Source organism: Dama dama, chromosome 19 (genome assembly GCF_033118175.1).
Source record: "Dama dama isolate Ldn47 chromosome 19, ASM3311817v1, whole genome shotgun sequence".
Lineage (NCBI taxonomy): Eukaryota > Metazoa > Chordata > Mammalia > Artiodactyla > Cervidae > Dama > Dama dama.
In genome coordinates, this window is record NC_083699.1 from 37,452,454 (window position 1) to 37,474,472 (window position 22,019).

Below are 22,019 nucleotides of genomic sequence, written 5' to 3' on the forward strand. Positions count from 1 at the left end.
CTGATTTAAGGAACATCATTAGTCTCATCTTCAAAGCTGGAGTATTATGGCAAAGCTTCAAGGATGCTTGTAATATGTAGTTCTTGTCAGAATCAATTACTATTAGAACACATTTTTAAAATGTCATTCAGAAGGTGATTTTTTTGAAAGTTTAAAAATTTTTAATAACAAAATAAGCCTTTAAGCAAGTGCATTTTCAATAATTGGATAGTATATCCTGGAAAGGTTTTCTTCATATTAACCACTGCTATTTGCAGAACCCAATAGTTTGAATTAGTTTTGCCTCCTTTGATACAAAATAAGGATAAATGAACTCATATTTCTTCTTCCCATGATACATATAAAATGTTGGTCCTTAACATTTACTGAGTCACAGACACTTCAGAGAATATGATATAAGATAAGATATGGTACCTTTTCTAAGAAATGCAGTCAGATACATACACACAAATATTAGCATAAAGTTTCAGGGATTATGGACTCATAAAAATCTATTTATAGACACTCTAGTGTCAAAACCCCAATCTAGAGGAGAATGTAGGAGGAAAATAAGTTTTAAGAACTCAAAAAAAAAGAAAAAAGAACTCAAAATTGAAATTTACTCAAGGTCTAAAGAAGAAAAAGTTATGTGTTTATTAATTTGAAACAAATTTACATTAATTTGAAACTAAGTTACTTTGCAGACAGAGTTACTGTTTTCAGGATTTTTTTCTATTTATCTCTTTAATAATATAAACTCCAACAATACATATCTCAAAAATTATTCTAAATTGAATTACAATTCAAAGCACATTCTAAAAGTTTTTTAATTTGTTTTTGGTTTACTTTTTACAATGAAAACTTGTACTATATTCATTCAAGATTTCTCTGTTTGAACTTTGGGTAATTTTGTTTGGGTTCATTGGCGAAAATATTGTAAAAACCAATTCATTCACATTACCCTGAAGGACAATAACCTAAGCCTATTTGTTTCCTTGTATGACAAGGACTTGCTGGATTAATGCCCCTCCAGATTCTAGATCTGCCAAGTGCTATGCAAGAGGTTCACGGGCGCACAGAGTATCTGTTGAATGAAGGGTCCACAAGACTTCCTAAGTAAGTAAACAAGTTGCTTACTTGTTTATTAACTTGATTAAGATATAATTCACATACCATACAGTTCACACATTTAAGGTATACAACTCAATGGTTTTGAGTAGATTTACAGAGTCATGCAACCATCAAAACAATAATTTCAGAACATTTTCATTAACCCAGAAAGAAACTCTGTATCCATCATCAGCCACACCCTGTTCCCTACCCCCAGTCATTCAGCCTTTGGAAAACTGTAATCTGCTTTCTATCTCAATAGATTTGCCTATTTTTTCCACTTAGCATAATATTTTCAAGATTCATCATGTTGTAGCATGTATTAGCACTTCTCTTCTTTTTATGACTAAATAATATCCTACTGTATGGCCAGTTCACATTTTATTTATGCATTCATCAGTTGATGGACACTTGGATTGTTTTCAATTTGAGGCTGTTATGAATAGTTCTGCTCTAAACATTTGTGTACAAGTTATTGCGTTGACTAGTCCCTCAACTTTTAACCAAACAAGGCAAAAAGTGAAAAGAGAAGAATTCTTATAACAAAATTACACAAAATTTGTTTTTCAATAATTTTAGGCTTGTCAGGATTCAACCATTTCATACACAACATCACAAAGCCTTCCCATGACCAGGAAACTGGTATTATTACTTAATCACAGAATTAGAGGAGGTTAGATCCCTGAGATTCCCACCTTACACTAAGTTATCAATTTGTTGTTGTTGTTCAGTTGCTCAGTTGTGTCCTATTCTGCGACCTCAAGGACTGCAGCACTCCAAGCTTCCCTGTCCTTCACAATCTCCCAGAGTTTACTTTCCATTACTGCTGCTTGAATAGAAGGGTAAATAAAGACATCTAGTGGTCTTGAAGAAATTATCATCAGACATTACTGAGCCTCTTGCAAGCAGCAAGGACAACTTTGCACATGGGCCTTGGACAGAAATGATAATACTGAGTGTGACTTTCTCAGCTCCTTTGACTCCCATTCTGGTCCAAAGTATGTGGTTTCCTCACTAACTCCCAACTGTGTTTTGCCTAAACTTCAATACCCTTCTGCCGTTGAAACTTTGCCCCTGGCTACTACCTCGGCCTCCCCCCGGGCAGCTTTCCAAGCTCACGCATAGAGACCCCTACTGCCGACCCTACCCTGTCAACCGTCTCCACTCTACCTCTGAGAGTCTGAACTGAAGCCTTTATCACAGGCTTCCTTGCTGAATAAATGCCCCTCCAAGTTTTAGGTCTGTTAAGTGTTGTGCAAGATGCTTAGGGATGGACAATGAGGATCTGTTGAATGAAGGGTCCATAAGATTTCCTATCACTGTCACGTGTGTGAGGGTGAAAGACTCAACACGAATTTATGCATTTATCAATTAATAATTGATGACATATTTCTCAAATGATCAAGGTACTGGGAACCTCAACTTATTGCTGAGCCTCTCTTCTTAGCTATTACAACGTTAACACAAGTTTATTCACTGCAATTGAAATCATTTATCTGATACAGACAGATCCCTGGCATAAGAAGCACATTCCTGAATATTTGACCCATTAGAATCATCAGACAGAAGATCCAAGGAGGGGTTTTAGCCAACGGATTAGTCCTTTCCTTTTGTATTTCAGAGCAATCTTACTTTGAATCTCTCTGAATTAGTTTCTATGAAATTCAGTGAGCGTTGCCCGATGGCAGCAGGTAAGGCAAAACCTAAAAGGCTGAATCACAGTTTACTGCTGGGGGGTCCTGCCAAGCTTTGCCACTCTTTCAGAGGAGGGTTTCCCTGAGAAGCCAGTTTTTTTAGATAGTCACAAGGCTCCAGTTGGGGAATATCAGGATTCTGCCTGTGGTATTTCTGCAACTTCTCTAGCACTGTGGGCAACCCAACTGTGGAAGCATAGAACATGGGCCCACCCCTGTGCCTTGGCCATCCATACCCATGTAAATAGATAACATCAATGTGCTCTGGGATATCCGCCATCCCTTCTCCCAAGATGCGGAATGCCTCATTGATGAGCGAATATAGGCAGCGCTCAAGGATCTCATCCCGGCTAATGATACGTGGTTCGATGTGATAGGTTTCCCTGTACTGTGCCAGAAATTGGGAAAGCCAGGGATCAGGTTTGTGAATCCTCCCCAGGGGCTTATCATAAAGGTACCAACCCTTACCTGTCTTCTGACCAAACCGTCCTGACTCACATAGCATATCAGGAATTGGGCAATATCTCCGGCCACCTCGCTTTCGGGCAGAACTTCCTGGAGGCAATGTAGGTCCAGTAAGACCTCGCCCTTTGCGGGATTTCCAACCTATATCCAACCCAGCAAGATCAGACACTCTAAAAGGTCCCATTTTGAAACCAAACTCTTCCAGCACCTCGTCTATCTCCTCTGGTTTACTGCCTTCTTCTAATAAGAAGTATGTCTGATCATAATAAGACCTCAGCATTCGATTCCCAACAAATCCAAAACAATTGCCTACAACTACTCCAATCTTCTTAATCTTTTTTGATAAATTCATAACCGTGGCAATGGTGGTGGGGGAAGAGAATCGGCTGGGAATAACCTCTAACAACTTCATGACATGAGCTGGTGAGAAGAAGTGGGTGCCAATGACCAAGTGAGGACGGTCACTGGAAGAAGCAATCTCATCAATGTCCAGGGCTGAAGTGTTGGTGCATAAAAATGCCTCTGGCTTGCATACAGCTGATAGTTCAGCAAAGACACGCTTCTTCAGGTTCATGTCCTCATACACTGCTTCAATGACTAAATCCACGCCACTGAGCTCCTTCATGGACGTAGTTAACTTGGGTTTTGGTCCTGACCAGGGGTGGCCACTCTGCTGCATTTTGGAGACTTCCTTTTCCAAGATGGAGGTTATCATCTTGCTTGCAGTCTCTAGCTGCTTCTTGTCTGATTCTACGGCAATCACGGGGATCTGGGCCTTTGCAAAAGAAATGACAATGCCTCGGCCCATTGTTCCTAAGCCTGCAGATAAGAGTGAAAGAGAAGAAGAATGATTCCATGGTATTGGAAAATGGGAAATTGTTCAGTGAATGGAAGGTTTCTGTGGAAACGTGGCATTCAAAGATAGCAACTCAAGGACTACAGTTGGATTGAATACTAGTTAATGTTAGGAACTGTATTAAGTGCTCCAGGGGGTATAACAATAAAAAGGATTCACACACACACACTATTCAAAATAGTAAACAAGTTCAGCAAGATTGTAAGGTGCAGATCAATATATAAAAATCAATTGTATTTCTATAATAAACAATCTAAATATGAAATTAAGAAACAATTCCACTTTTAATAGCATTAAAAAGAATAAAATACTTCAGAATAAATTTGAGGAAGAACTTTAAGACTTACACATGAGAAACCAAAGAATATTACTGAAAGAAATGAAAGAAAACCTAAATAAATTGAAAGATATCCCATGTTCGTGGATCAGAAGACAATATTGTTAAGATGGCAATACTATCCAAGTAAATCTGCAGATTCAGTGCAATAACTATCAAAAGTCCAACTGATATTGTGCAGAAATTAACAGGCTGATTCTAAAAGTCATATAGAAATATAAGAAATGCAGAATAGCCAAAACAGTACAGAGAAAAAAAAAAAAAAACCAAGTTTCAAGATTCATTCTTCCCAATTTCAAAACTTTTGACAAATCTACAGTATTCAAGACAGTGTGATAGTGGCATAAAGGACAGACATAGAGATCAATGAGATAGAATTGAGAGTCTGGAAATAAATTCATACACGTATGGAAAATCAAATTTTAACAATGGTGCCAATAGGGAAAGAATAAACTTTTTCAACAAGCAGTGCTGGGACAACTGGATATTCACACATAAAAGAATGATGTTGAACCTCTACCTCACACCATACATAAAAATTAACTTAAAATGATCAAACGCTAAAGTAAGAGCTAAAACTATAAAACTCTTATGAGGAAATCTTCATGACCTTGGATCAGGCAATGATTTCTTAGAAATGACATCAATAACACAAGCAATTAAAAAAAAGGATAAATTGGACATCATCAAAATTAAAAACTTTTGTGTTTCAAAGGACACAAAAAAGAAAGTGAAAAAAACCCACAGGATGGGAAAAAATATTTTCAAATCATATATCAGATAAGGTACTTGTATCAGAATATATAAAGAACTTGAACTCAACAATAAAAAGACAACTGAATTTAAAATTAGGTAAAGGATCTAAGAAACATTTCTCCAAAGAAGATATACAAATGGCCAATAAGCATATAAAGAGATGCCTAACACCACTAATCATTTTGGAAATATAGATCAAAATCCCAGTGAACTACCACTTCATACCCACTAGGATAGCCATAATTAAAAAGACAGATAATAACAAGTTCTGGTGAGAATATGGAGAAATTGATTCACTGATGGCAAATTGTAAAATGGTGCTGTTGCTATAGAAAACAAGTTGGAGATTCCTCAAAATGTTTAACATGGAGTTACCATATGAGTAGGTAAGTAGGTAGTTATATACATAATTCAAGAGAAATGAAGACATACGTCCACACAAAACTTATATACAAAGTTCATAGTAGCATTATTCAAAATAGCCAGAAAAAAGAAATAAGCCAGGGACTTCCCTGGTGGTCCAGTGGCTAAGACTCCATGCTCCCAGTGCAGGGGGCCTGGGTTTGAATCTTTCTCAGATTCTACTTGCTGCAGTTAAGAGCTCACATCCTCACATACCTCAACAAAGTAAGAAGATCCTGTGTGCTACAACTAAGACCAGGTGCAGCCAAATAAGTAAAATTAAATTAAAAAGAAGAAGCAAGTCAAATGTCCATCAACATGAATAAACAAAAGGTAGCATCTCTTTCTGGGGCTACCCAGGTAGTTTCAGCAGTAAAGAATCCACCTGCAAAGGCAGGAGACACAGGTTGGACCCTAGGTCAGGAAGATCCTCTGGAGAAGGGCATGACAACCCATTGCAGTATTCTTGCCTGGAGAATCCCATGGACAGAGGAGCCTGGCAGGCTACAGTCCACAGGGTCCAAAAAAATCAGATACAACTGAGCATGCATGGACAATATATCTCTCCTTTGGAAAAATCACTCAGCTGTAAAAGTAAATGAGACATCCTATAGTGTGGATGGGCCTTAAAAAACATTATGCTGAGTTAAAGTTGGACACAAAAAGTTACATATTACATGATTCCATTTATATGAAATGTTCAGAATAGGAAAATCAATAGAGACAGAAACTTGATTAGTAGTTGCCAGGAGCTGGGAGGAAGGGCAATGAGGAATGACTGCTAATGGGTACAGGGTTTCCTTTTAGGGTGATGAAAAGGTTCTAAAATTGTTTGTGGCATACTTCCCTGGCAATCCAGTGGTTAAGACTGCACACTTCTGATGCAGGGGGCATGGGTTCAATCCCTGGTCAGGGAACTAAGACCCCACAGGCCATGGGGCACAGCCAAAAAACTTAAAAAAAAATTTTTTTTAAGTCTAAAAAAGTAAAATAAAATTGTGGCAATGGTTGGACAACTTTACAAATATCTAAAAACAACTTAAGTGTGTTCCTTTTTTGGTGACATTGTTACTGTGTATTTTAAAAACGTTTTATGGTAAGATACATATAACATGAAACTTAACATCATAACCATTTTTATGTGTACAGTTCAGAGGCATTAAGCACATTGACAAAGCTGTGTAACCAGCACCATCTTACACCATTCATCTCTAGAACTCTTCTCACCCTGTAGAACTGAAACTGTGCTCATTAAACCAGAACTCCCCATTTCTCTCCCTGGCAATCATCATTCTACACTCTATACTTGTGAGTACTCTAGATACCTCATATAGGTGGAATCAAATAGTATTTGTCCTTTTGTGACTAGCTCATTTCACTTAGCAGAAGAGCCTCAAGTTTATTCATGTAGTATGTGTCAGAATTCCCCACCTTTTAAGGCTGAATATTATCCCTTTGAATATACATATGTAGCACACTTTGTTTATCCATTCATCTGTCAAAGGACATTTGGGTTGCCATTATACCACTATTGGGAATAATTCTGCTATGTACATGAGTGGACAAATATCTGTTTGAGTTCTTGCCTTCAGTTCTTTTGGATATGCCCAGAAGTGGAATTGTTGGATTGTATGGTAATTCTATTTTTAATTTTTGAAGGAACTGCCATACTGTTTTTCATAGCAGCTGCACCATTTTATGTTGAACTGTACTCTTTAAATGGGTCAATTTCATCACATATGAGTTTCATCTCAAGAAAGCTGTAACTAAAACTCTGTGTAGTACCAACCCTCAGGACTTCCCTGATGGTTCAGATGTTAAAGAATCTACCTCCAATGCAGAAGACCAGGGTTCAATCCCTGGGTTAGGAAGATCCCTTGGAGAAGGAAATGGCCACCCATTCCAGTATTCTTGCCTAGAGAATTCCATGGACAGAGGAGCCTGGTGGGCTACAGTCCCTGGAGTCACAAGGAGCTGGACACAGCTGAGTGACTAACACTAACACAACCCTCAAGGATTTTATAATATAGCAATGGGAAGAAGAAAAATTCACACATATTTACCATGTAATGTAAGGTAAGTGATGAGAGAAGGTCTTTGGTGCTTCAAAGGAAAGATGTTAGTTTTGGTTAGATGAGTCAAGAAAAGTTTCAAGATAAAGAAGAAATATTTGAAGAAATATTTAAAGAAAGGTCATACTAAAACAGTGAAATTGGAAATGATGAACCACCTGGCTGGGGAATGGAAAAGGAAAGTGAGAAATATTTTAAAGAAAGGCAAGAAGAATGAAAAATATAGAAAAAATTTTTGATGGCTGTTTATGTTGCTGTTTCTTCCCCACACCATTTCATTTTCTTCTTGGGCACACAGGAGGCTGTACTTTCTAGACCTCTTATATCCCAGTAGGGCCTATAACTAATTCTGGTCAAGGAAATGGGGGAAGGGTGGTATGGGAAGGCCATACCTTCCCTTTTATGGAAAGGCCCCATAAAAAAAAAAGATTTTATGGGAAGGCCCCTAAAATCTCCTACAAGATCCTTCATTACCACCTGGGTACAGAGGATGCAGAGATCAACTCTGAGGACTTGGAGGAGACCCTAGAGCAGGTGTTGGCCTGCAGGTCACATCCAGCCCACTGCCTGCTTTTGTACTGCCTGTGAGCTAAGAATGGTTTTATGTTTTAAGTAGCTGAAAATTAAAGAGTAAGAATATTTTGTGACACCTGAAAATGATATCAAATTCAAATTTCAGCGTCCATAAATAAAGTGTTACTGGAATCAATCACACTGATTTGTTTTCTTATGGTCTGTGGCTATACTCGTCCTCAACAGCAGAGTTGAGCAGCTGCAGTAGAGAACGTAAGGCCCCCAAAGCCTAAAACATTTACTGTCTAGCACTTTACAGAAAAAGTTTGCTGACCCTTGTCCAGGAGAATGGTAGAGCCACTAGTTGGAAAGAACCTGGCTTTAGAATTATCTTGAGAGTGAGGAGGAAATACATCTTTATTGTGTTAAGCTGTTGAGACTGTTACCTGTTATAGCAGCAGGTTATCTGTTACCTGATCAACCTGCTGTGGCTGAAACAGTTCAGTGAAAGCTATGTACATATTACTCTTCTGCACTTCACATTGACTAGCTTTAGAGCTTTTTTAAAAAATCGAAGCATAGTTGATTTACAGTATTGTATTAATGTTAGGTATATAACATAGTGATTCAGATTTTTATAGATTATATTCCATTTAAGGTTATTATAAAATATTGGCCATATTCTCTGTGCTGTATAGTGTATCCTTATAACTTATTTATTACATATATAATAATTTATACCTCTTAATCCCTTGTGAGGATTGGTTTTGAATATAGTATGTTAGCAATCATTAGAAATTATTGATTTATTTCCTCTGGAATATATTTAATTTTTAAATCATATTAAATTATTTAATACATATATTGAATTATTTAAAGCAGTTTTGCAAATTTACTAAACATGTGTGTTTCACTCAGTGACAAGGAGGCTGGATAGCTCTCACTGCTGTAGCAGCTCGTATCCTAAACTTCAGCCTGCATAAACAGGAGGGAGAGTTGGGGGTTCAAAACCCTGGCCGCCTGGCTTTCAGTCCCGAGCTTCATATAAAATTCCTACCATGTAGAGAGTACAATCTCACAGGAACAATAAGGACTCATGAGAAGTTTACGTGAAAGTGCTTTGTAAAGTATAACGTGATACAGATGATAGAACTGAACACAGCAGAGAAGGAAAGCTACTGGAGGGTGGAGTATACCTCCTTGCACTCACCTCTCAGAGCAGGTCTGCTGAAGGACCTCTGGAGCTCCAAGCAACTCATGGTCCTAACCACAGAGTGGGCCAGACTAATGCTTTCTAGAAGTGTCTTAGCTATAATTTTACTCACTTCCTTGTAAGCATGAAAGCTTCCATGTTAAATTACCTTATACTATTAATAGTAAAGCTTAAAAAAAAAAACTTAAAGCTTATTGAGTGTTCATAAGGAACACATTAGAAATGCATTAAAGCCCTTTGCATGTATTAACTCTTAATCCTCGCCACAACCCTATGAGTTAAGGCCTATCATTTAACCCACTTTACAAATGAGCAAACTGAAGATGTAAGTAACTTCCCTGAGGTCTGATGCCTAGCAAGTAGGTGTGCTGGGGTCTGAACCCAGGTCATGTGAAGAGTCTGCACCCTTAGTACAGAATATATGGTTTCTCAAGTAGAAATAGAAGGATGGGAAGGAATTCTAAGAGCAGTTGGTTGAGTTATAGTCCTATCCACGCCTTCAGCATGTGACTTGGAGTCACTATACTCAGTCCTAGTTTCCAAATTCTTCAAATTGGGAATGTTATTGCTTGAACCTCTGATCTCAAGAGTTTTGGTGAAGATCAAACCAGACAAAGCATGTCACAGCTCTCTGTAGAAGTTGCTACTTCTACAAAGTAGAAGGCTATAAGGTACTAGCCTTATCACTCCTATTAGAGAACCTGGAAACAGAACTTGGACCTTTTATTAATATATTTTTATTTATTTATTTATGGCTATGCTGGGTTTTCATTGCTTTGTGTGGGCTTTTCTCTAGTTGCAGTGAGTGAGGGCTATTCTCTAATTGTGGTTCATGGGCTTCTCCTTGTGGTGGCTTCTCTGGCTCTGGAGCACAGGCTCCAGAGCATGGGCTCAATAGTTGCAGTTCCTAGAATCTAGAGCACAGGCTCAATAGTCGTGGTGCAGGGGCTTAGCTGCTCCATGGCACATGGGATCTTCCCAGACCAGGGATTGAACCTACATTCCCTGCATTGCCAAGTGGATTCTTTACCACTGAACCACCAGGGAAGCCTGAACTTGGGCCCTTGAAATGCAGCTTTTAATCTAAAGCAGAATTATCCTTGCTGCTCTTATGATTAATAAACAATGTCTTATTGGGGGAAAAAAAAAGAAGTATCAGCTATTATTTTAGATCTTCTTCAGTTCTATAAACTGATATTTTTTCATTTAATCACTAAAATTATACATGAAACCAGTAACTGTTTCCCTCAAAAAGTTCTTTACTAACTTCTCACAACCTTGGGGTCTCAAAGTTCTCAAGAAAGTAGGGCTGAAAGACCAAGCTTTTCACTGTTGGTAATTATGTTTTCATAGGTCAATACTGCATGTATATTGAATTTAGTTTCCTAAATTTTCCTCACTAAACACACACAGACAGGGACCAGGAGTCCTGTTCCTGGACCAAGTCACTGCCTTTAACTACCCTGTAATTAAATCTCGTCAAGAACCCCTTCTACTCAGAGAAGTAAATAAAGGATAAGGGATGCTTTGACTACTGGTTCTTCAGTGTCTAGTAAACAGCAGTCTTCTCCCCTTCTGACAGCCCTGAGAGCCCAGGCGAGGTGAGAGAAAGTGGACTTGCAGTGGTGCCGACCCAATCTGAGAGCACAGGCTCACTGAAGTGCAAACCTGGGCTCATCAGGGCTGGGGTTTTCCAGGGAGTCCAATGAAAGGACAATGAGTCATGGCTTTTGAGGATGTTGGCAAGACAGTATCTGAAGTGATGACTGGAAATGAAAACTGAATAGAGAAGGAAGTAAAGATTAAAAGAGCTGATCAAGTAACGGATGCAGTTGGAATAACTGAGAAAGGGATGTAGAAAATAACTGAGAAAGGGATGTAGAAAATAACTGAGAAAGGGATGTAGTGAAAAAATACAAGTTCACATTTCAGTGGTGGAGATATGTTCAGGGTGAAACCCGAAGTGTGGGTCACGGAAGTGAAGTGAGGAGAATGTCACTGGATCTGAGGAGGCGAAGGAACCCAGAAGCAACAGGGCTGGATGGATTCTCCACACAGGGGATGAGGACAACAAGGACAGCAGCAGGATTTGGGCCAAAGCGGATAACTGTGAGCCAGGTACTAAAATGAGAGCCAAGGCAGGGGAGCACGGACAGTGATGAGGAGGGATAGAGCAGGCAGGGAGATGGCGGGACCACAGAGGAAGAGTGTCCAGAAAGGGGCTGTGGTCTGAGAGGGGAAGTGACAGTGAAGTCCAGGGAGAGTGGGAAGAAGCAACAGCATTCTTGAGAGGGCTGCAGGAGAAGCAAGTGCCCGGGGTTAAGTCAGGTTTCAGGCAGGAGACAGATGGAGAGCCACTGGTGAGCCAGATGAGGCTGTGGGTGCATTCCAGAGGACATGGGGTTCAGAGGGAGGCTGCGTCACCAAGACCAAGGCGGGCAGAGCAGGAAGCAGATAAACATGAAGAAGGGGGAAATCACCAGCTCTCTCACTTTATTTTTATCCACATTGTCTTCTACGTAGTTTAAAAGCTTTTGCAAATATTTTTCAGAACAATGTGGTGTATACTTAAAAAAAAACTCGAACTTTTAAACATTCCATGCCAGACACAAACCTGAAGTCATTTTAAAAAGCTCACGATAAGGAAACAGGAAAATTCTTAAATGATGGTTGACCAACACGATACTGATCGTTTTTACTATTATTTTACTGATAGTTTTTACTATTATTCTGCATTAATTATTCTTGGCTTGAAGGAATACAGGAAAGAAGAAACAGGTAAGTATATAACTAGAAACAAATATTGGTGTTGCTGAGGGAATATAAAAAGGTACACTCTGTTCTTTGCCATACTATTTATCCATCTCCTTAAAAAATCACAAGTGAACAGAGAAGTCAGTGCTACAAGGAGCACAGTATGTTTGTGTTGAAGACACACTACTTTATTTCTGAATTTCACTGAGACAACTATAGACTGAGAAGATGTAGAGAAGGCTCTTCCCATCCACACTGCACTGGTGCTAGAGAGCTTGGTGAATATTAAGAAAGTTGGTGCTTTTAGTAAATTTCAGACCTCCTCTCCCAGAAGACTGTATACAGGCTAATACATACAACACTCCACTTACTATTTTAGGGGATTTGGAATCCACCCAAGATCATTCTTGGGCCAAGGCTAAGACTAAGTGAAGTTTAGGATAGTGGCCCAAAGAAGCCATTCGGAGAGCTAGCTTCTGAGGAAAGAAGACATTTTGTTTGAGAAATTTTCAAGGGGAAAAAGTAAGGAAGCCCATCTTTAAGGTTCAGATGAATTTGGGGATAGTGGCTTTGAATCAGGAGAAGTGAATAGATGCAAGGACCAGAAAGACACAGCCTTCATTCCCAATCCCTAGCTATAGGAGTGACAGGCCACACCTTGAAATGTGGTACACATCATAATCTTGCTGGGAAACCCAGGGATGAGAGACATGTAAGAGGCAGAAATGAGTTTAAAAATGCCCAGAGTCTGGAAACAGACAAATGTAGCATTAGAGGACTAGAGTTTAATTAGTTCACTGTTGAGAAGGCCTAGTGTTTCTAAGCCTCACATGCAAAGATAGTTCATGGGCTGGGGTGAAAATTAAGTTAACTAAAAAAGTGATACGTTCAGCAAAGAGCCCAGCACGTGGTGGCCCAAAGCAAATGGCAGCACTTGACAAATGCAGATTTGGGGAGTGACATTGGTCATGTTCTTACCGAGAACGCCAACAGAGGAGATGGGCTGTCCCGACGCCGTTTTCCAGGAAGCCCTGGAGGGAGTGGACCACTTATTTGCCATCCTCTCAGCAAAGAAAGCATATTGCAGGGCCCTGGCCTGCCCTGAGGTATTAAGGTACAGGCCCAGCTCCTTTTCCTTCTGGCTTCCCATGTCATATGGATATTGGACAGCAGCCTGGACTGCACGGACACAGGCCTCCGGAGACAGCCACCCAGGGTACCGCTTCCGCACCTGCAGAAGGGCTTCACTGAAAATGGCGTCCATGTTGGGCAAGCTCGGGACTGGCATGTTGCAGATTCTACGGGATTCTGGAGATTGATCTAAAAGAAATAAGAAACAAAATTTGGAACTGTTACCTATATCAAAGGATTGTGCATATATAATTATAAACACTAAGATTTTTTTCCATTAAATGATTAATTAATGTGTTTCTTTTTAAAAATCTTTTTAATTGGAGGAAAATTGCTTTACAATGTTGTGTTGGTTTCTGCCATACAATATCAAGAATCAGTCATAATTATACATACATATATATAAATATATATATATATATCCCTCTTAGGCCTTCCTCCCCTCCCCTCTAAACTTCCCTCCTGGTCCCTATTCCCTCCAGTCATCACAGAGTGCCAGGCTGAGCTCTCTATGTTATATAGCAGCTTCCTGCTAGCTGTTTTACACATGATAGTGTATATATGTCAATGCTCCTTCCTCAATTCATTCCACCCACTACTTCCCCTGTTGTGTCCACAAGTTCATTCTCTATGTCTATGTCTCTATGCCCTCCTCGAAAATAGGTTCATCAGTACCATTTTTCTAGATTCCAGATATATGCATTAACATATAGTATTTGTTTTTCTCTCTGACTTACTTCACTCCTTATAATAGGCTCTAGGTTCATCTACCTCACTACAACTGACTCAGTTGTCAAGATATTTAATGTAACACTAATAACAAAATCTCTGACATCTTTGCAACTTAGTCCCATAAGATAGAATTTAATAAAAAAAAAATAGAATTTAATAGATTCAAAGCAATTTCAAGTTACCTAATTGATGCATAAAAGTTACATCTTCCTTTTACTTCAAGGCCAAGATAACATTATGATAGATTAGTTATATTAATTTGCCAGTGAGCTTAAGGAAAATAGTCCTGAGTTAATAATATTTTAGGTTCAAAATAATTTTAACTCCATTCTTAACAGTAACAAAACCTTTAAAATACCTAGAAAAGGACACAGTATAATATTGGCACAAAGATAGACATACAAATCAGTGGAAAAAACTGAGTTAAGAGATAAACGCTTACAATCATCACCAATTGATTTCCAACACAGGTGCCAAAACAATTTAATGAGAGAAAGGAGAGTTTTTTTAAACAAACGAAGCTGAGGACAACTGAATAGCCACATGAAACAAGTAAACAGGTCCTTACCTAGCACCATATATAAAAATTAACTCAAATATGGGTCATAAATCTAAATTGAAGAGTTAAAACTATAAGACTTTCTTAAAAAATAAGAAAAATCTTTATGACATTTGGTTAGGCAAAGTATTCTTAGCACAATCGACAAAAGAAAAAATTCATTAAGTTGGACTTCATCAAAATTAAAGACTTTTGTACTTCAAAGAACATCATTAAGAAAATGAAATGATAAACCATAGACTAGGAGAAAACATTTGCATGGTAGGCTAAATAACATCCTTCCCAAACATCTACTTCCTAATCCCCAGAACCTATGAATATATTATCTTACATGGCAAAGAGACTCTACAGATATGATTAAGGTTAAAGACCTTGAGATGTAATGTTTACCCTGTATTATCCAGGTAGGCCCAATCTAATTTTATGAACCCTTAAAAGAGGAGAGCATCTCTCAGCTGTAGTGAGAGAGGAAGAGGCAGAGAGATGCCACACAGAAAGTTCCGTTGATGACAATGTGGCTTTGAAGATAGAGTGGCCAAGAGCCACTCCTCGAGGCTAGGAATGGCCATCAGTTTACAACCAGCAAAAACATGGAGATCTTGGTCCTACAACATAAGTACTGAATTCTGCCAACAACTCAAGTGAGCAATAAACAGATTCTCCCCAAGAACTTTCAGAAAGAAGTGCAACTACTGACAGCTGGGTTCAGTCCAGTGAGACCCCTACCAGACTTCAGACCTGTAGATAAATAAGATAATACATTTGTATTGTTTAAACTGTGGAGTTTGCTGAGCTTGTTATATCAATCAACAGACAATGAATACAACTTGCATATCAAATATCTAATGAAGTGTCTATATCCAGAGTATATAAAGACCTCTTATGACTCAATAATAATAAGACAAAGAACTCAGTGTTAAAAATGGGTGAAAACTTGAGTGAATACTTCACAAAAGAGCATATGTGTGTGTGTGTTAGTCACTCATGTCCAACCCTTTGCAGCCCATGGACTATAGTCCACCAGGCTTCTCTGTCCACGGGATTTTCCAGGCAAGAATACTGGAGTGGGGTTGCCACTCCCTTCTCCAAGGGATCTTTCCAACCCAGGGATGGAACCTGGGTCTCCCGCATTGCAGGCAGATTCTTAATCATCTGAGCCACAATTGTTCAGTTATCCTGTGAGTAAGCCAATCTTCAGTTTATGGGCTCCCCTGGTGGTTCAGACAGTAAAAAATCTGCCTGCAATGAAGGAGACCTAGGTATGATTCCTAGGTCAGGAAGATCCCTGGCAAAGGGAAAGCCTACCCACTCCAGTACTCTTACCTGGAGAATTCCATGGACAGAGGAGGCTGGCAGGTTGTAGTCCATGGAGTCACAAAGAGTAGGATACGACTGAGTGACCTACACTCTTACTTTTTTTCAAGCTCAGCAGAGAAAGAAGAAGACCTTTCCAGGACCTATAGCTGATTTAATTTCCTAGTGGCCCATAAAAGAGATGAGAACAGATAGTGGGGAGAGGGAAGTCGGGGGAGAGGATCGAGTGGATTAGGAAAGAGGTCAGAGCTGTCAGTTTTGTGGCACCTGACAACAGGTGGCTAGTACAGTCTTTGTGGGGACAGGGCTTAGATGGGTTTGGGATAGCTCAGAGCTGGATCTCTGTCCTTGTGACGCTACCACCAGCCCCACCATCACAGGGGCTGATTCTCAACATCATAGCGCACATCAGTTATTTTAAGACTTTTAAAGATGACCATGCTCCACTGTGAACTCAGTTAAGATTCTTTAAGGGTGGGGCCTGGACATGAGTATTTTTTAAAAATTCAATAGGTGATTTTGGGACTTCCCTGGTAGTCCAATGGCTAAGACTCCATGCTTAGAGGGGGTGGCCAGATTTGATACCTGGTCAGGGAACTAGATCCCACAGGCCACAACTGAATATCCCACATGCCACAACTAAGACCTGGTACAGTCAAATAAAAAAAAAATTCAATAGTTGCTTTTGAGGTATAGCCTTTTGGAGGTCTAAGAGCAGAGCATTTATTAGCCACCATATCAGAAGTCATCTGCAGCTCCTGGCTACTTTGACCTGGCAGAGATTGAAGCAAGAAGAGAAAGAAAAAAAAGGAAGAAGAAAAACACTTAATGGTGTGCAGTAATTTTAGCCAATTGGCACACTCCTAGTATCTCAGAGACACTCAGAACCTCTGAGACTGCAGACAGCCATTTTGGGATCCCCACAGCACTTGTCCAGACCAAACTAAGCATATCTATTGAAGAGTGTTGGATCAGGGCACAACCCTTAGGAGGTTTTTCCCTGCTCAATTTCCTATTCTTTTTGTTCTGTGGCTGTAATTGAAGGATGCTATTATTTTACAACTTCATTTTATTCCTACAAAATATTCAGAATTTCCCCTTTGGGTCTACAGGTATGGTGTTTTCAAAGTGTATTTCTTAGACACGCGCTAGTTTTAAAGTCACTCAGCTGTACCTACATAATAAGAGAGGCAAGTGTGTGCAGGTCAGAACCAGCACTGGCTCCCCAGGAAAATGGGAAAGAGAGGAGCTAATTAATGATTCATGTATGTTTATAATTGGATTCTTTCCCTGATCCATTCATATTTTTTTCTTAATTCTTTGAAGTTTTCTAAGGCAGAAGTTTTCATTTAAAAAATAAGTGAATCATATGCCTCAAGGAGGAAAAGGAGATGATTATTTCCCCATTTTCCTTTATAGTAAGCTGACTAGAAGAGATTTTCTCTCTCTAGGATAAAGAGAGACAATGTACAGTGTGTAATTTACAAAAATGGTTTCCTAAGACATACAGGATTCTCTGTAACTCTGATAAATAGACTCCCTCTCATAGAAGCTCTGCAAAGAACAGACAGAAAAACTGCACTTTTTCTGGGCTTGAGGGGGTCCCCAAAGAACTGGGGTACATAAAAAAGAAGCCCGATTTAGATATGTGCTTAGACTTCCCTGGTGGTCCAGTGGTTAAGGCTCCATGCTCCCAATGCAGGGGGCCTGGGGTTTGATCCCTGGTCAGGGAAGTAGATCCCACATGCTGCAACTAAGACCCAACATAGTCAAAGAAATAAATAAAAACAAATATTGGTACTTTCCTGGTGGCTCAGAGGTTAAAGTGTCTGTCTGCAATGTCGGAGACCTGGGTTCGATCCCTGGGTCAAGAAGATCCCCTGGAGAAGGAAATGGCAACCCACTCCAGTATTCTTGCCTGGAGAATCCCATGGGCGGAGGAGCCTGGTGGGCTACATTAGTCCATGGGGTCACAAAGAGTAGGACACGACTGAGCGACTTCACTTCAGGCTTCCTAGGTAAGGCAGTATCACTCTGCTTCTGTGAAACATGTTATACAAATGTTCACAGAGAGTAAAAATAAATTACAAAGAGCAAAAGGTAAAATGGAAGAGAAAGACAGATGAAACCACCAAGATTTTTTTAAGTCACAAAATCCAAATGAACAAACAGATCAAGGTCTTTGAGCAGAATAAGAATTGCTAAAAATGCCTACCACAGCCCAGGGCAGACACAGTAATAGGACCAGGGTTTGCTGGAGGGACAAAAACAGAGCACTGGGTTCCTGAGCTGAGGCTCCCTCTTGGATGCCCCCTGTGCTCATCTTCAGCCAAGAGCACACACTTTCAGCTTCATGCCAGAATCACACTCGTGGGAACAGGGGTTCTTACTCCATTTGGGAACAAGCAGGCTGCTGGCCACATGCAAATAAACCACATTTGACAGGACCCTCCCCTCCCCAGTTTAGCCAAAGCAATCTGGTTTGGCCAAGCAACTGAACCGCTCTGCTAAGTCCATTGCACTGCGGTCATCAGGGAGGCATCGTGTAACAACAGTATTAAGATGCACGAAGCTAATTAACTTCCACAGTCAGCTCTCTAGGATGTGTTAAGTTTATAGAGAAACTTGCAGCTACTGCCCAAATCATATTTTTAGATATATATGTTAACCTCCTACAATCCCCTCCCATCCATAATTGGCTCCAAAACTGCAATTTTTTTCTAAACTGGCTCCAATTGCAACACTGACCACTGGAAATCTCCTTCCTTCTCAACTTGCCTATTGCATGTGGAAACTAAATAAGTATTCTCTCTCTCTTTCTTTTTTTTTTTTTTGCAGCTGCTGCTGCTAAGTCGCTTCAGTCGTGTCTGACTCTGTGCGACCCCATAGATGGCAGCTCATAATTTATTACTACAGCTCTAAAAATTTTTTTTAATTGGAGGATAATTGCATTACAATATTGTGTTAGTTTCCGCCATACATCAACATGAATCATATATAAATAAATGTTCTTAATCCTTTCCCTTTGTTCTTTTTGTAGGTCAACATTTCAGCAGTGCAGGGTGTGGGTAATGATGGGAGTGAGAATAGGTTGAATTAATGAAATATTTTTACAAACGGAGGAAGAGAACTCAAAAATTTTACATGTACTTTTTAAAATTGAGATTTAGTTCACATACAATAAAAGTCACCATTTCAAAGTTTATAATTCAGGAGTTTTTAGTTTAATCACAAGCTGTGCAACCACACATGTATGTTTTTCAACCATGCCTTTCAGACTGCTTTACTAATATTTTTAAGTTAAAGAACATCATGAACCTCAAAAACATCATGCTAAGTGAGAGAAACCAGACACAAAAGATCACATGCTATATGAAATTCTAAAAAACAAGACTATAGTAACAGAAAACAGGCCAGTGGTCACCTATGGCCAAGGGCAGGGGAAGGAATCTACTTAAAAGAGGCAGGAGCATACTTTTTAGAGTGACTGAACCATATCTTGATTGTAACAGGGCCACAGAACTGTACATTACTACAAAAATTCATCAAATTGCTACGTTTAAACTGGGTGACTTTTACTGTGTGTAAATTACACCTCAAGCTGGAAAAATCAAAACCAAAGCAAAAATCATTTAAGAAATTTGGGGGGGGGAACAAGTTATTTTCATTTTTGTGTATTTTCTTTAAACTTTTGTCAGCATTCATAACATACCATGTAGCTCTAAGTATAGAATCGGAAAGATCCCCTGGAGAAGGGTTAGGCTATCCACTCCAGTATTCTTGGGCTTCCCTGGTAGCTCAGATGGTAAAGAATCTGCCTACAGTGCAAGAGACCTGGGTTTGATCCCTGGATTGGGAAGATCCCCTGGAGGAGGGCATGGCAACCCACTCCAGTATTCTTGCTTGGAGAATCCCCATGGACTGAGGAGCCTGGTGGGTTACAGTCCATGAGTTTGCAAAGAGTTGGACACGACTGACAGCGCAGCACATATATAATTTTGTATTTGGACACTTTTATATCACAATTTCACATTTCTACCAAGTTTTGATGATTATAATTTAAGATACACAACTGTCCAAAGCCCATAACCATTCCCCTACTATTAACAGGTAAATTACCAAATTTTAAAGCAAACGATTCCTCCTCAATATTTGGATGCCACCAAGTGGACAAACTGTGTAATATTACTGAGATTGAGTAGGCCATTTTATACATTTAAAAAAATAATACTTCAATGTTAGAATTTTTATTTAAAATTAATTTTAAATTTTTTTATTAATTATAAGATATAAATGATTATGATTTTATTCATTAAAATAAATGATTTTATTAATTATAAGATTATTTTATAAATGTACCAGACCATGATCCCCATCTATCTCTTGAAGTAACTTAACTCTCAAATCTGAATTTCCAGAAGTCAAAGAAAAGAACTTCCTGTTGAAATCATGTCCTTAACAAACTAAAACCACAGGTGAAAAATGATAGACATGGGTCTATCTTAAACCCCAAACCAAAAACCATTTAGGGACCCCCAAATGCAAACAGCCTTTCCTGTAGGCCAATTGACTTCTAACAAAACAATAAGTGCTCTCAGGAGGCACAACAAAACCAGTGATGAAACTGTGGTGAAGATTATCTGGAAAGAAGAGAAAGACAGCAGGAAACTCATTCCCCTTTGGGCAAAGCCTTGCTAACTCTCTTTAGAGTCGCCAGTATTTTCTCCTCACAGTCCCTGGCCTCTCCAGTTTAAGCTTTCACTATTGAAATGAAACAGTAAGTGGTTAGAGCCACAAAAAGAAAGATTATTTCAGGGAAGTGTTTGGTCCCTGCCAGAGTGGACAAAAGAATGACTTTTTCAAAGAAGCCTTTGAATAACACCGAGCCATTACCTACCACCAACTGGGGAGATGAACACTCTGCTCTGCCTGTAGCCCAACATTCCTTCCAATTATTTTTTCTGACTCTCTTTAACCCTCTCCATCTTGCTGCCAACCTCCGTAAATTGAAAAGAAACATTTTTTTAAAGAAAGAAAAAAAAAAATCTAGGAATGTCATAAGTGCATAAAGTGAGAAACCAGTGAGAGAGAGAAAACACAGCTCACTGAGTCAGAACCATGGCTTTACTGTGGCAAAGTATACAGCCTGTCTTCTAATTGCTGAAATGTTTGCTTGCATGGCTTTTCTTATTCTTTTTCTTTATTAAATGTTTTGGCCATACCACAAGGCATGTGGGATCTTGGTTCCCCTACTCGCTCCGACGAGAACCTGCATTGCAAACAGAGTCTTAACCACTGGACCACCAAGGGAAATCCTGCTTGGTTCTTCTTAAATTTTAATTGTGCTTATTAATAGAACATATACTCATTCAATAAAAATTCAAAAGGTACAGAAGAATAAAAAAGAGACATCTCCTCTGACTGCTTCTGCTGGCTAGCTAGCTCCATTCTCAGAGGCAACCGTCAATCTTTTCTTGTGAATCCTTACAGAAGTATCCTATACATAAACAGTCATAAACACACCTTCTCCCTATATAGACATTCAATCCCCCCTTTTTTGTTACACAAATGTTGAACTACTGTACACATGATTCTTTTTTATTTTATTTTATTTTAATTGGAGGCTAATTACTTTACAATATTGTGGTGGTTTTTGCCATACACAAATCAGCCATGGGTGTACATGTGTTCCCCATCCTGAACCCCCCTCCCGCATCCCTCCCCATCCCATCCCTCAGGGTCATCCCAGTGCACCAGCCCTGAGCACCCTGTCTCATGCATCAGACCTGGACTGGCGATCTGTTTCACATATGATAATATACGTTTCAGTGCTATTCTCTCAAATCATCCCACCCTCGCCTTCTCCCACAGAGTCCAAAAGTCTGTTCTTTACATCTGTGTCTCTTTTGCTATCTCACATATAGGGTCATTGTTACCATCTTTCTGTATTCCATATATGTGCGTTAATATATTGTATTGGTGTTTTTCTTTCTGACTTACTTCGCTCTGTATAATAGGCTCCAGTTTCATCCACCTCATTAGAACTGATTCAAATGCATTCTTTTTAATAGCTGAGTAATATTCCACTGTGTATATGTACCACAGCTTTCTTATCCATTCATCTGCTGATGG

General features: G+C 39.3%; 1 protein-coding gene across 2 annotated transcripts in view; it reads right to left on the bottom strand.

The window, feature by feature from the left end:
• Positions 1 to 1,096: 1,096 nt before the first annotated feature.
• EHHADH (enoyl-CoA hydratase and 3-hydroxyacyl CoA dehydrogenase) overlaps positions 1,097 to 22,019 on the bottom strand; it is a 54,692-nt gene continuing 33,769 nt past the window's right edge. For both annotated transcript variants that reach the window (XM_061166744.1, XM_061166745.1), the window contains 2 exons: positions 13,130 to 13,471; positions 1,097 to 4,067 (listed from right to left, as the gene is read on the bottom strand). In XM_061166744.1, the coding sequence (XP_061022727.1) occupies positions 2,806 to 4,067; positions 13,130 to 13,471 (1,604 nt within the window). In that variant the 3' untranslated portion in view covers positions 1,097 to 2,805. The remainder of the gene's footprint in view (positions 4,068 to 13,129; positions 13,472 to 22,019) is intronic.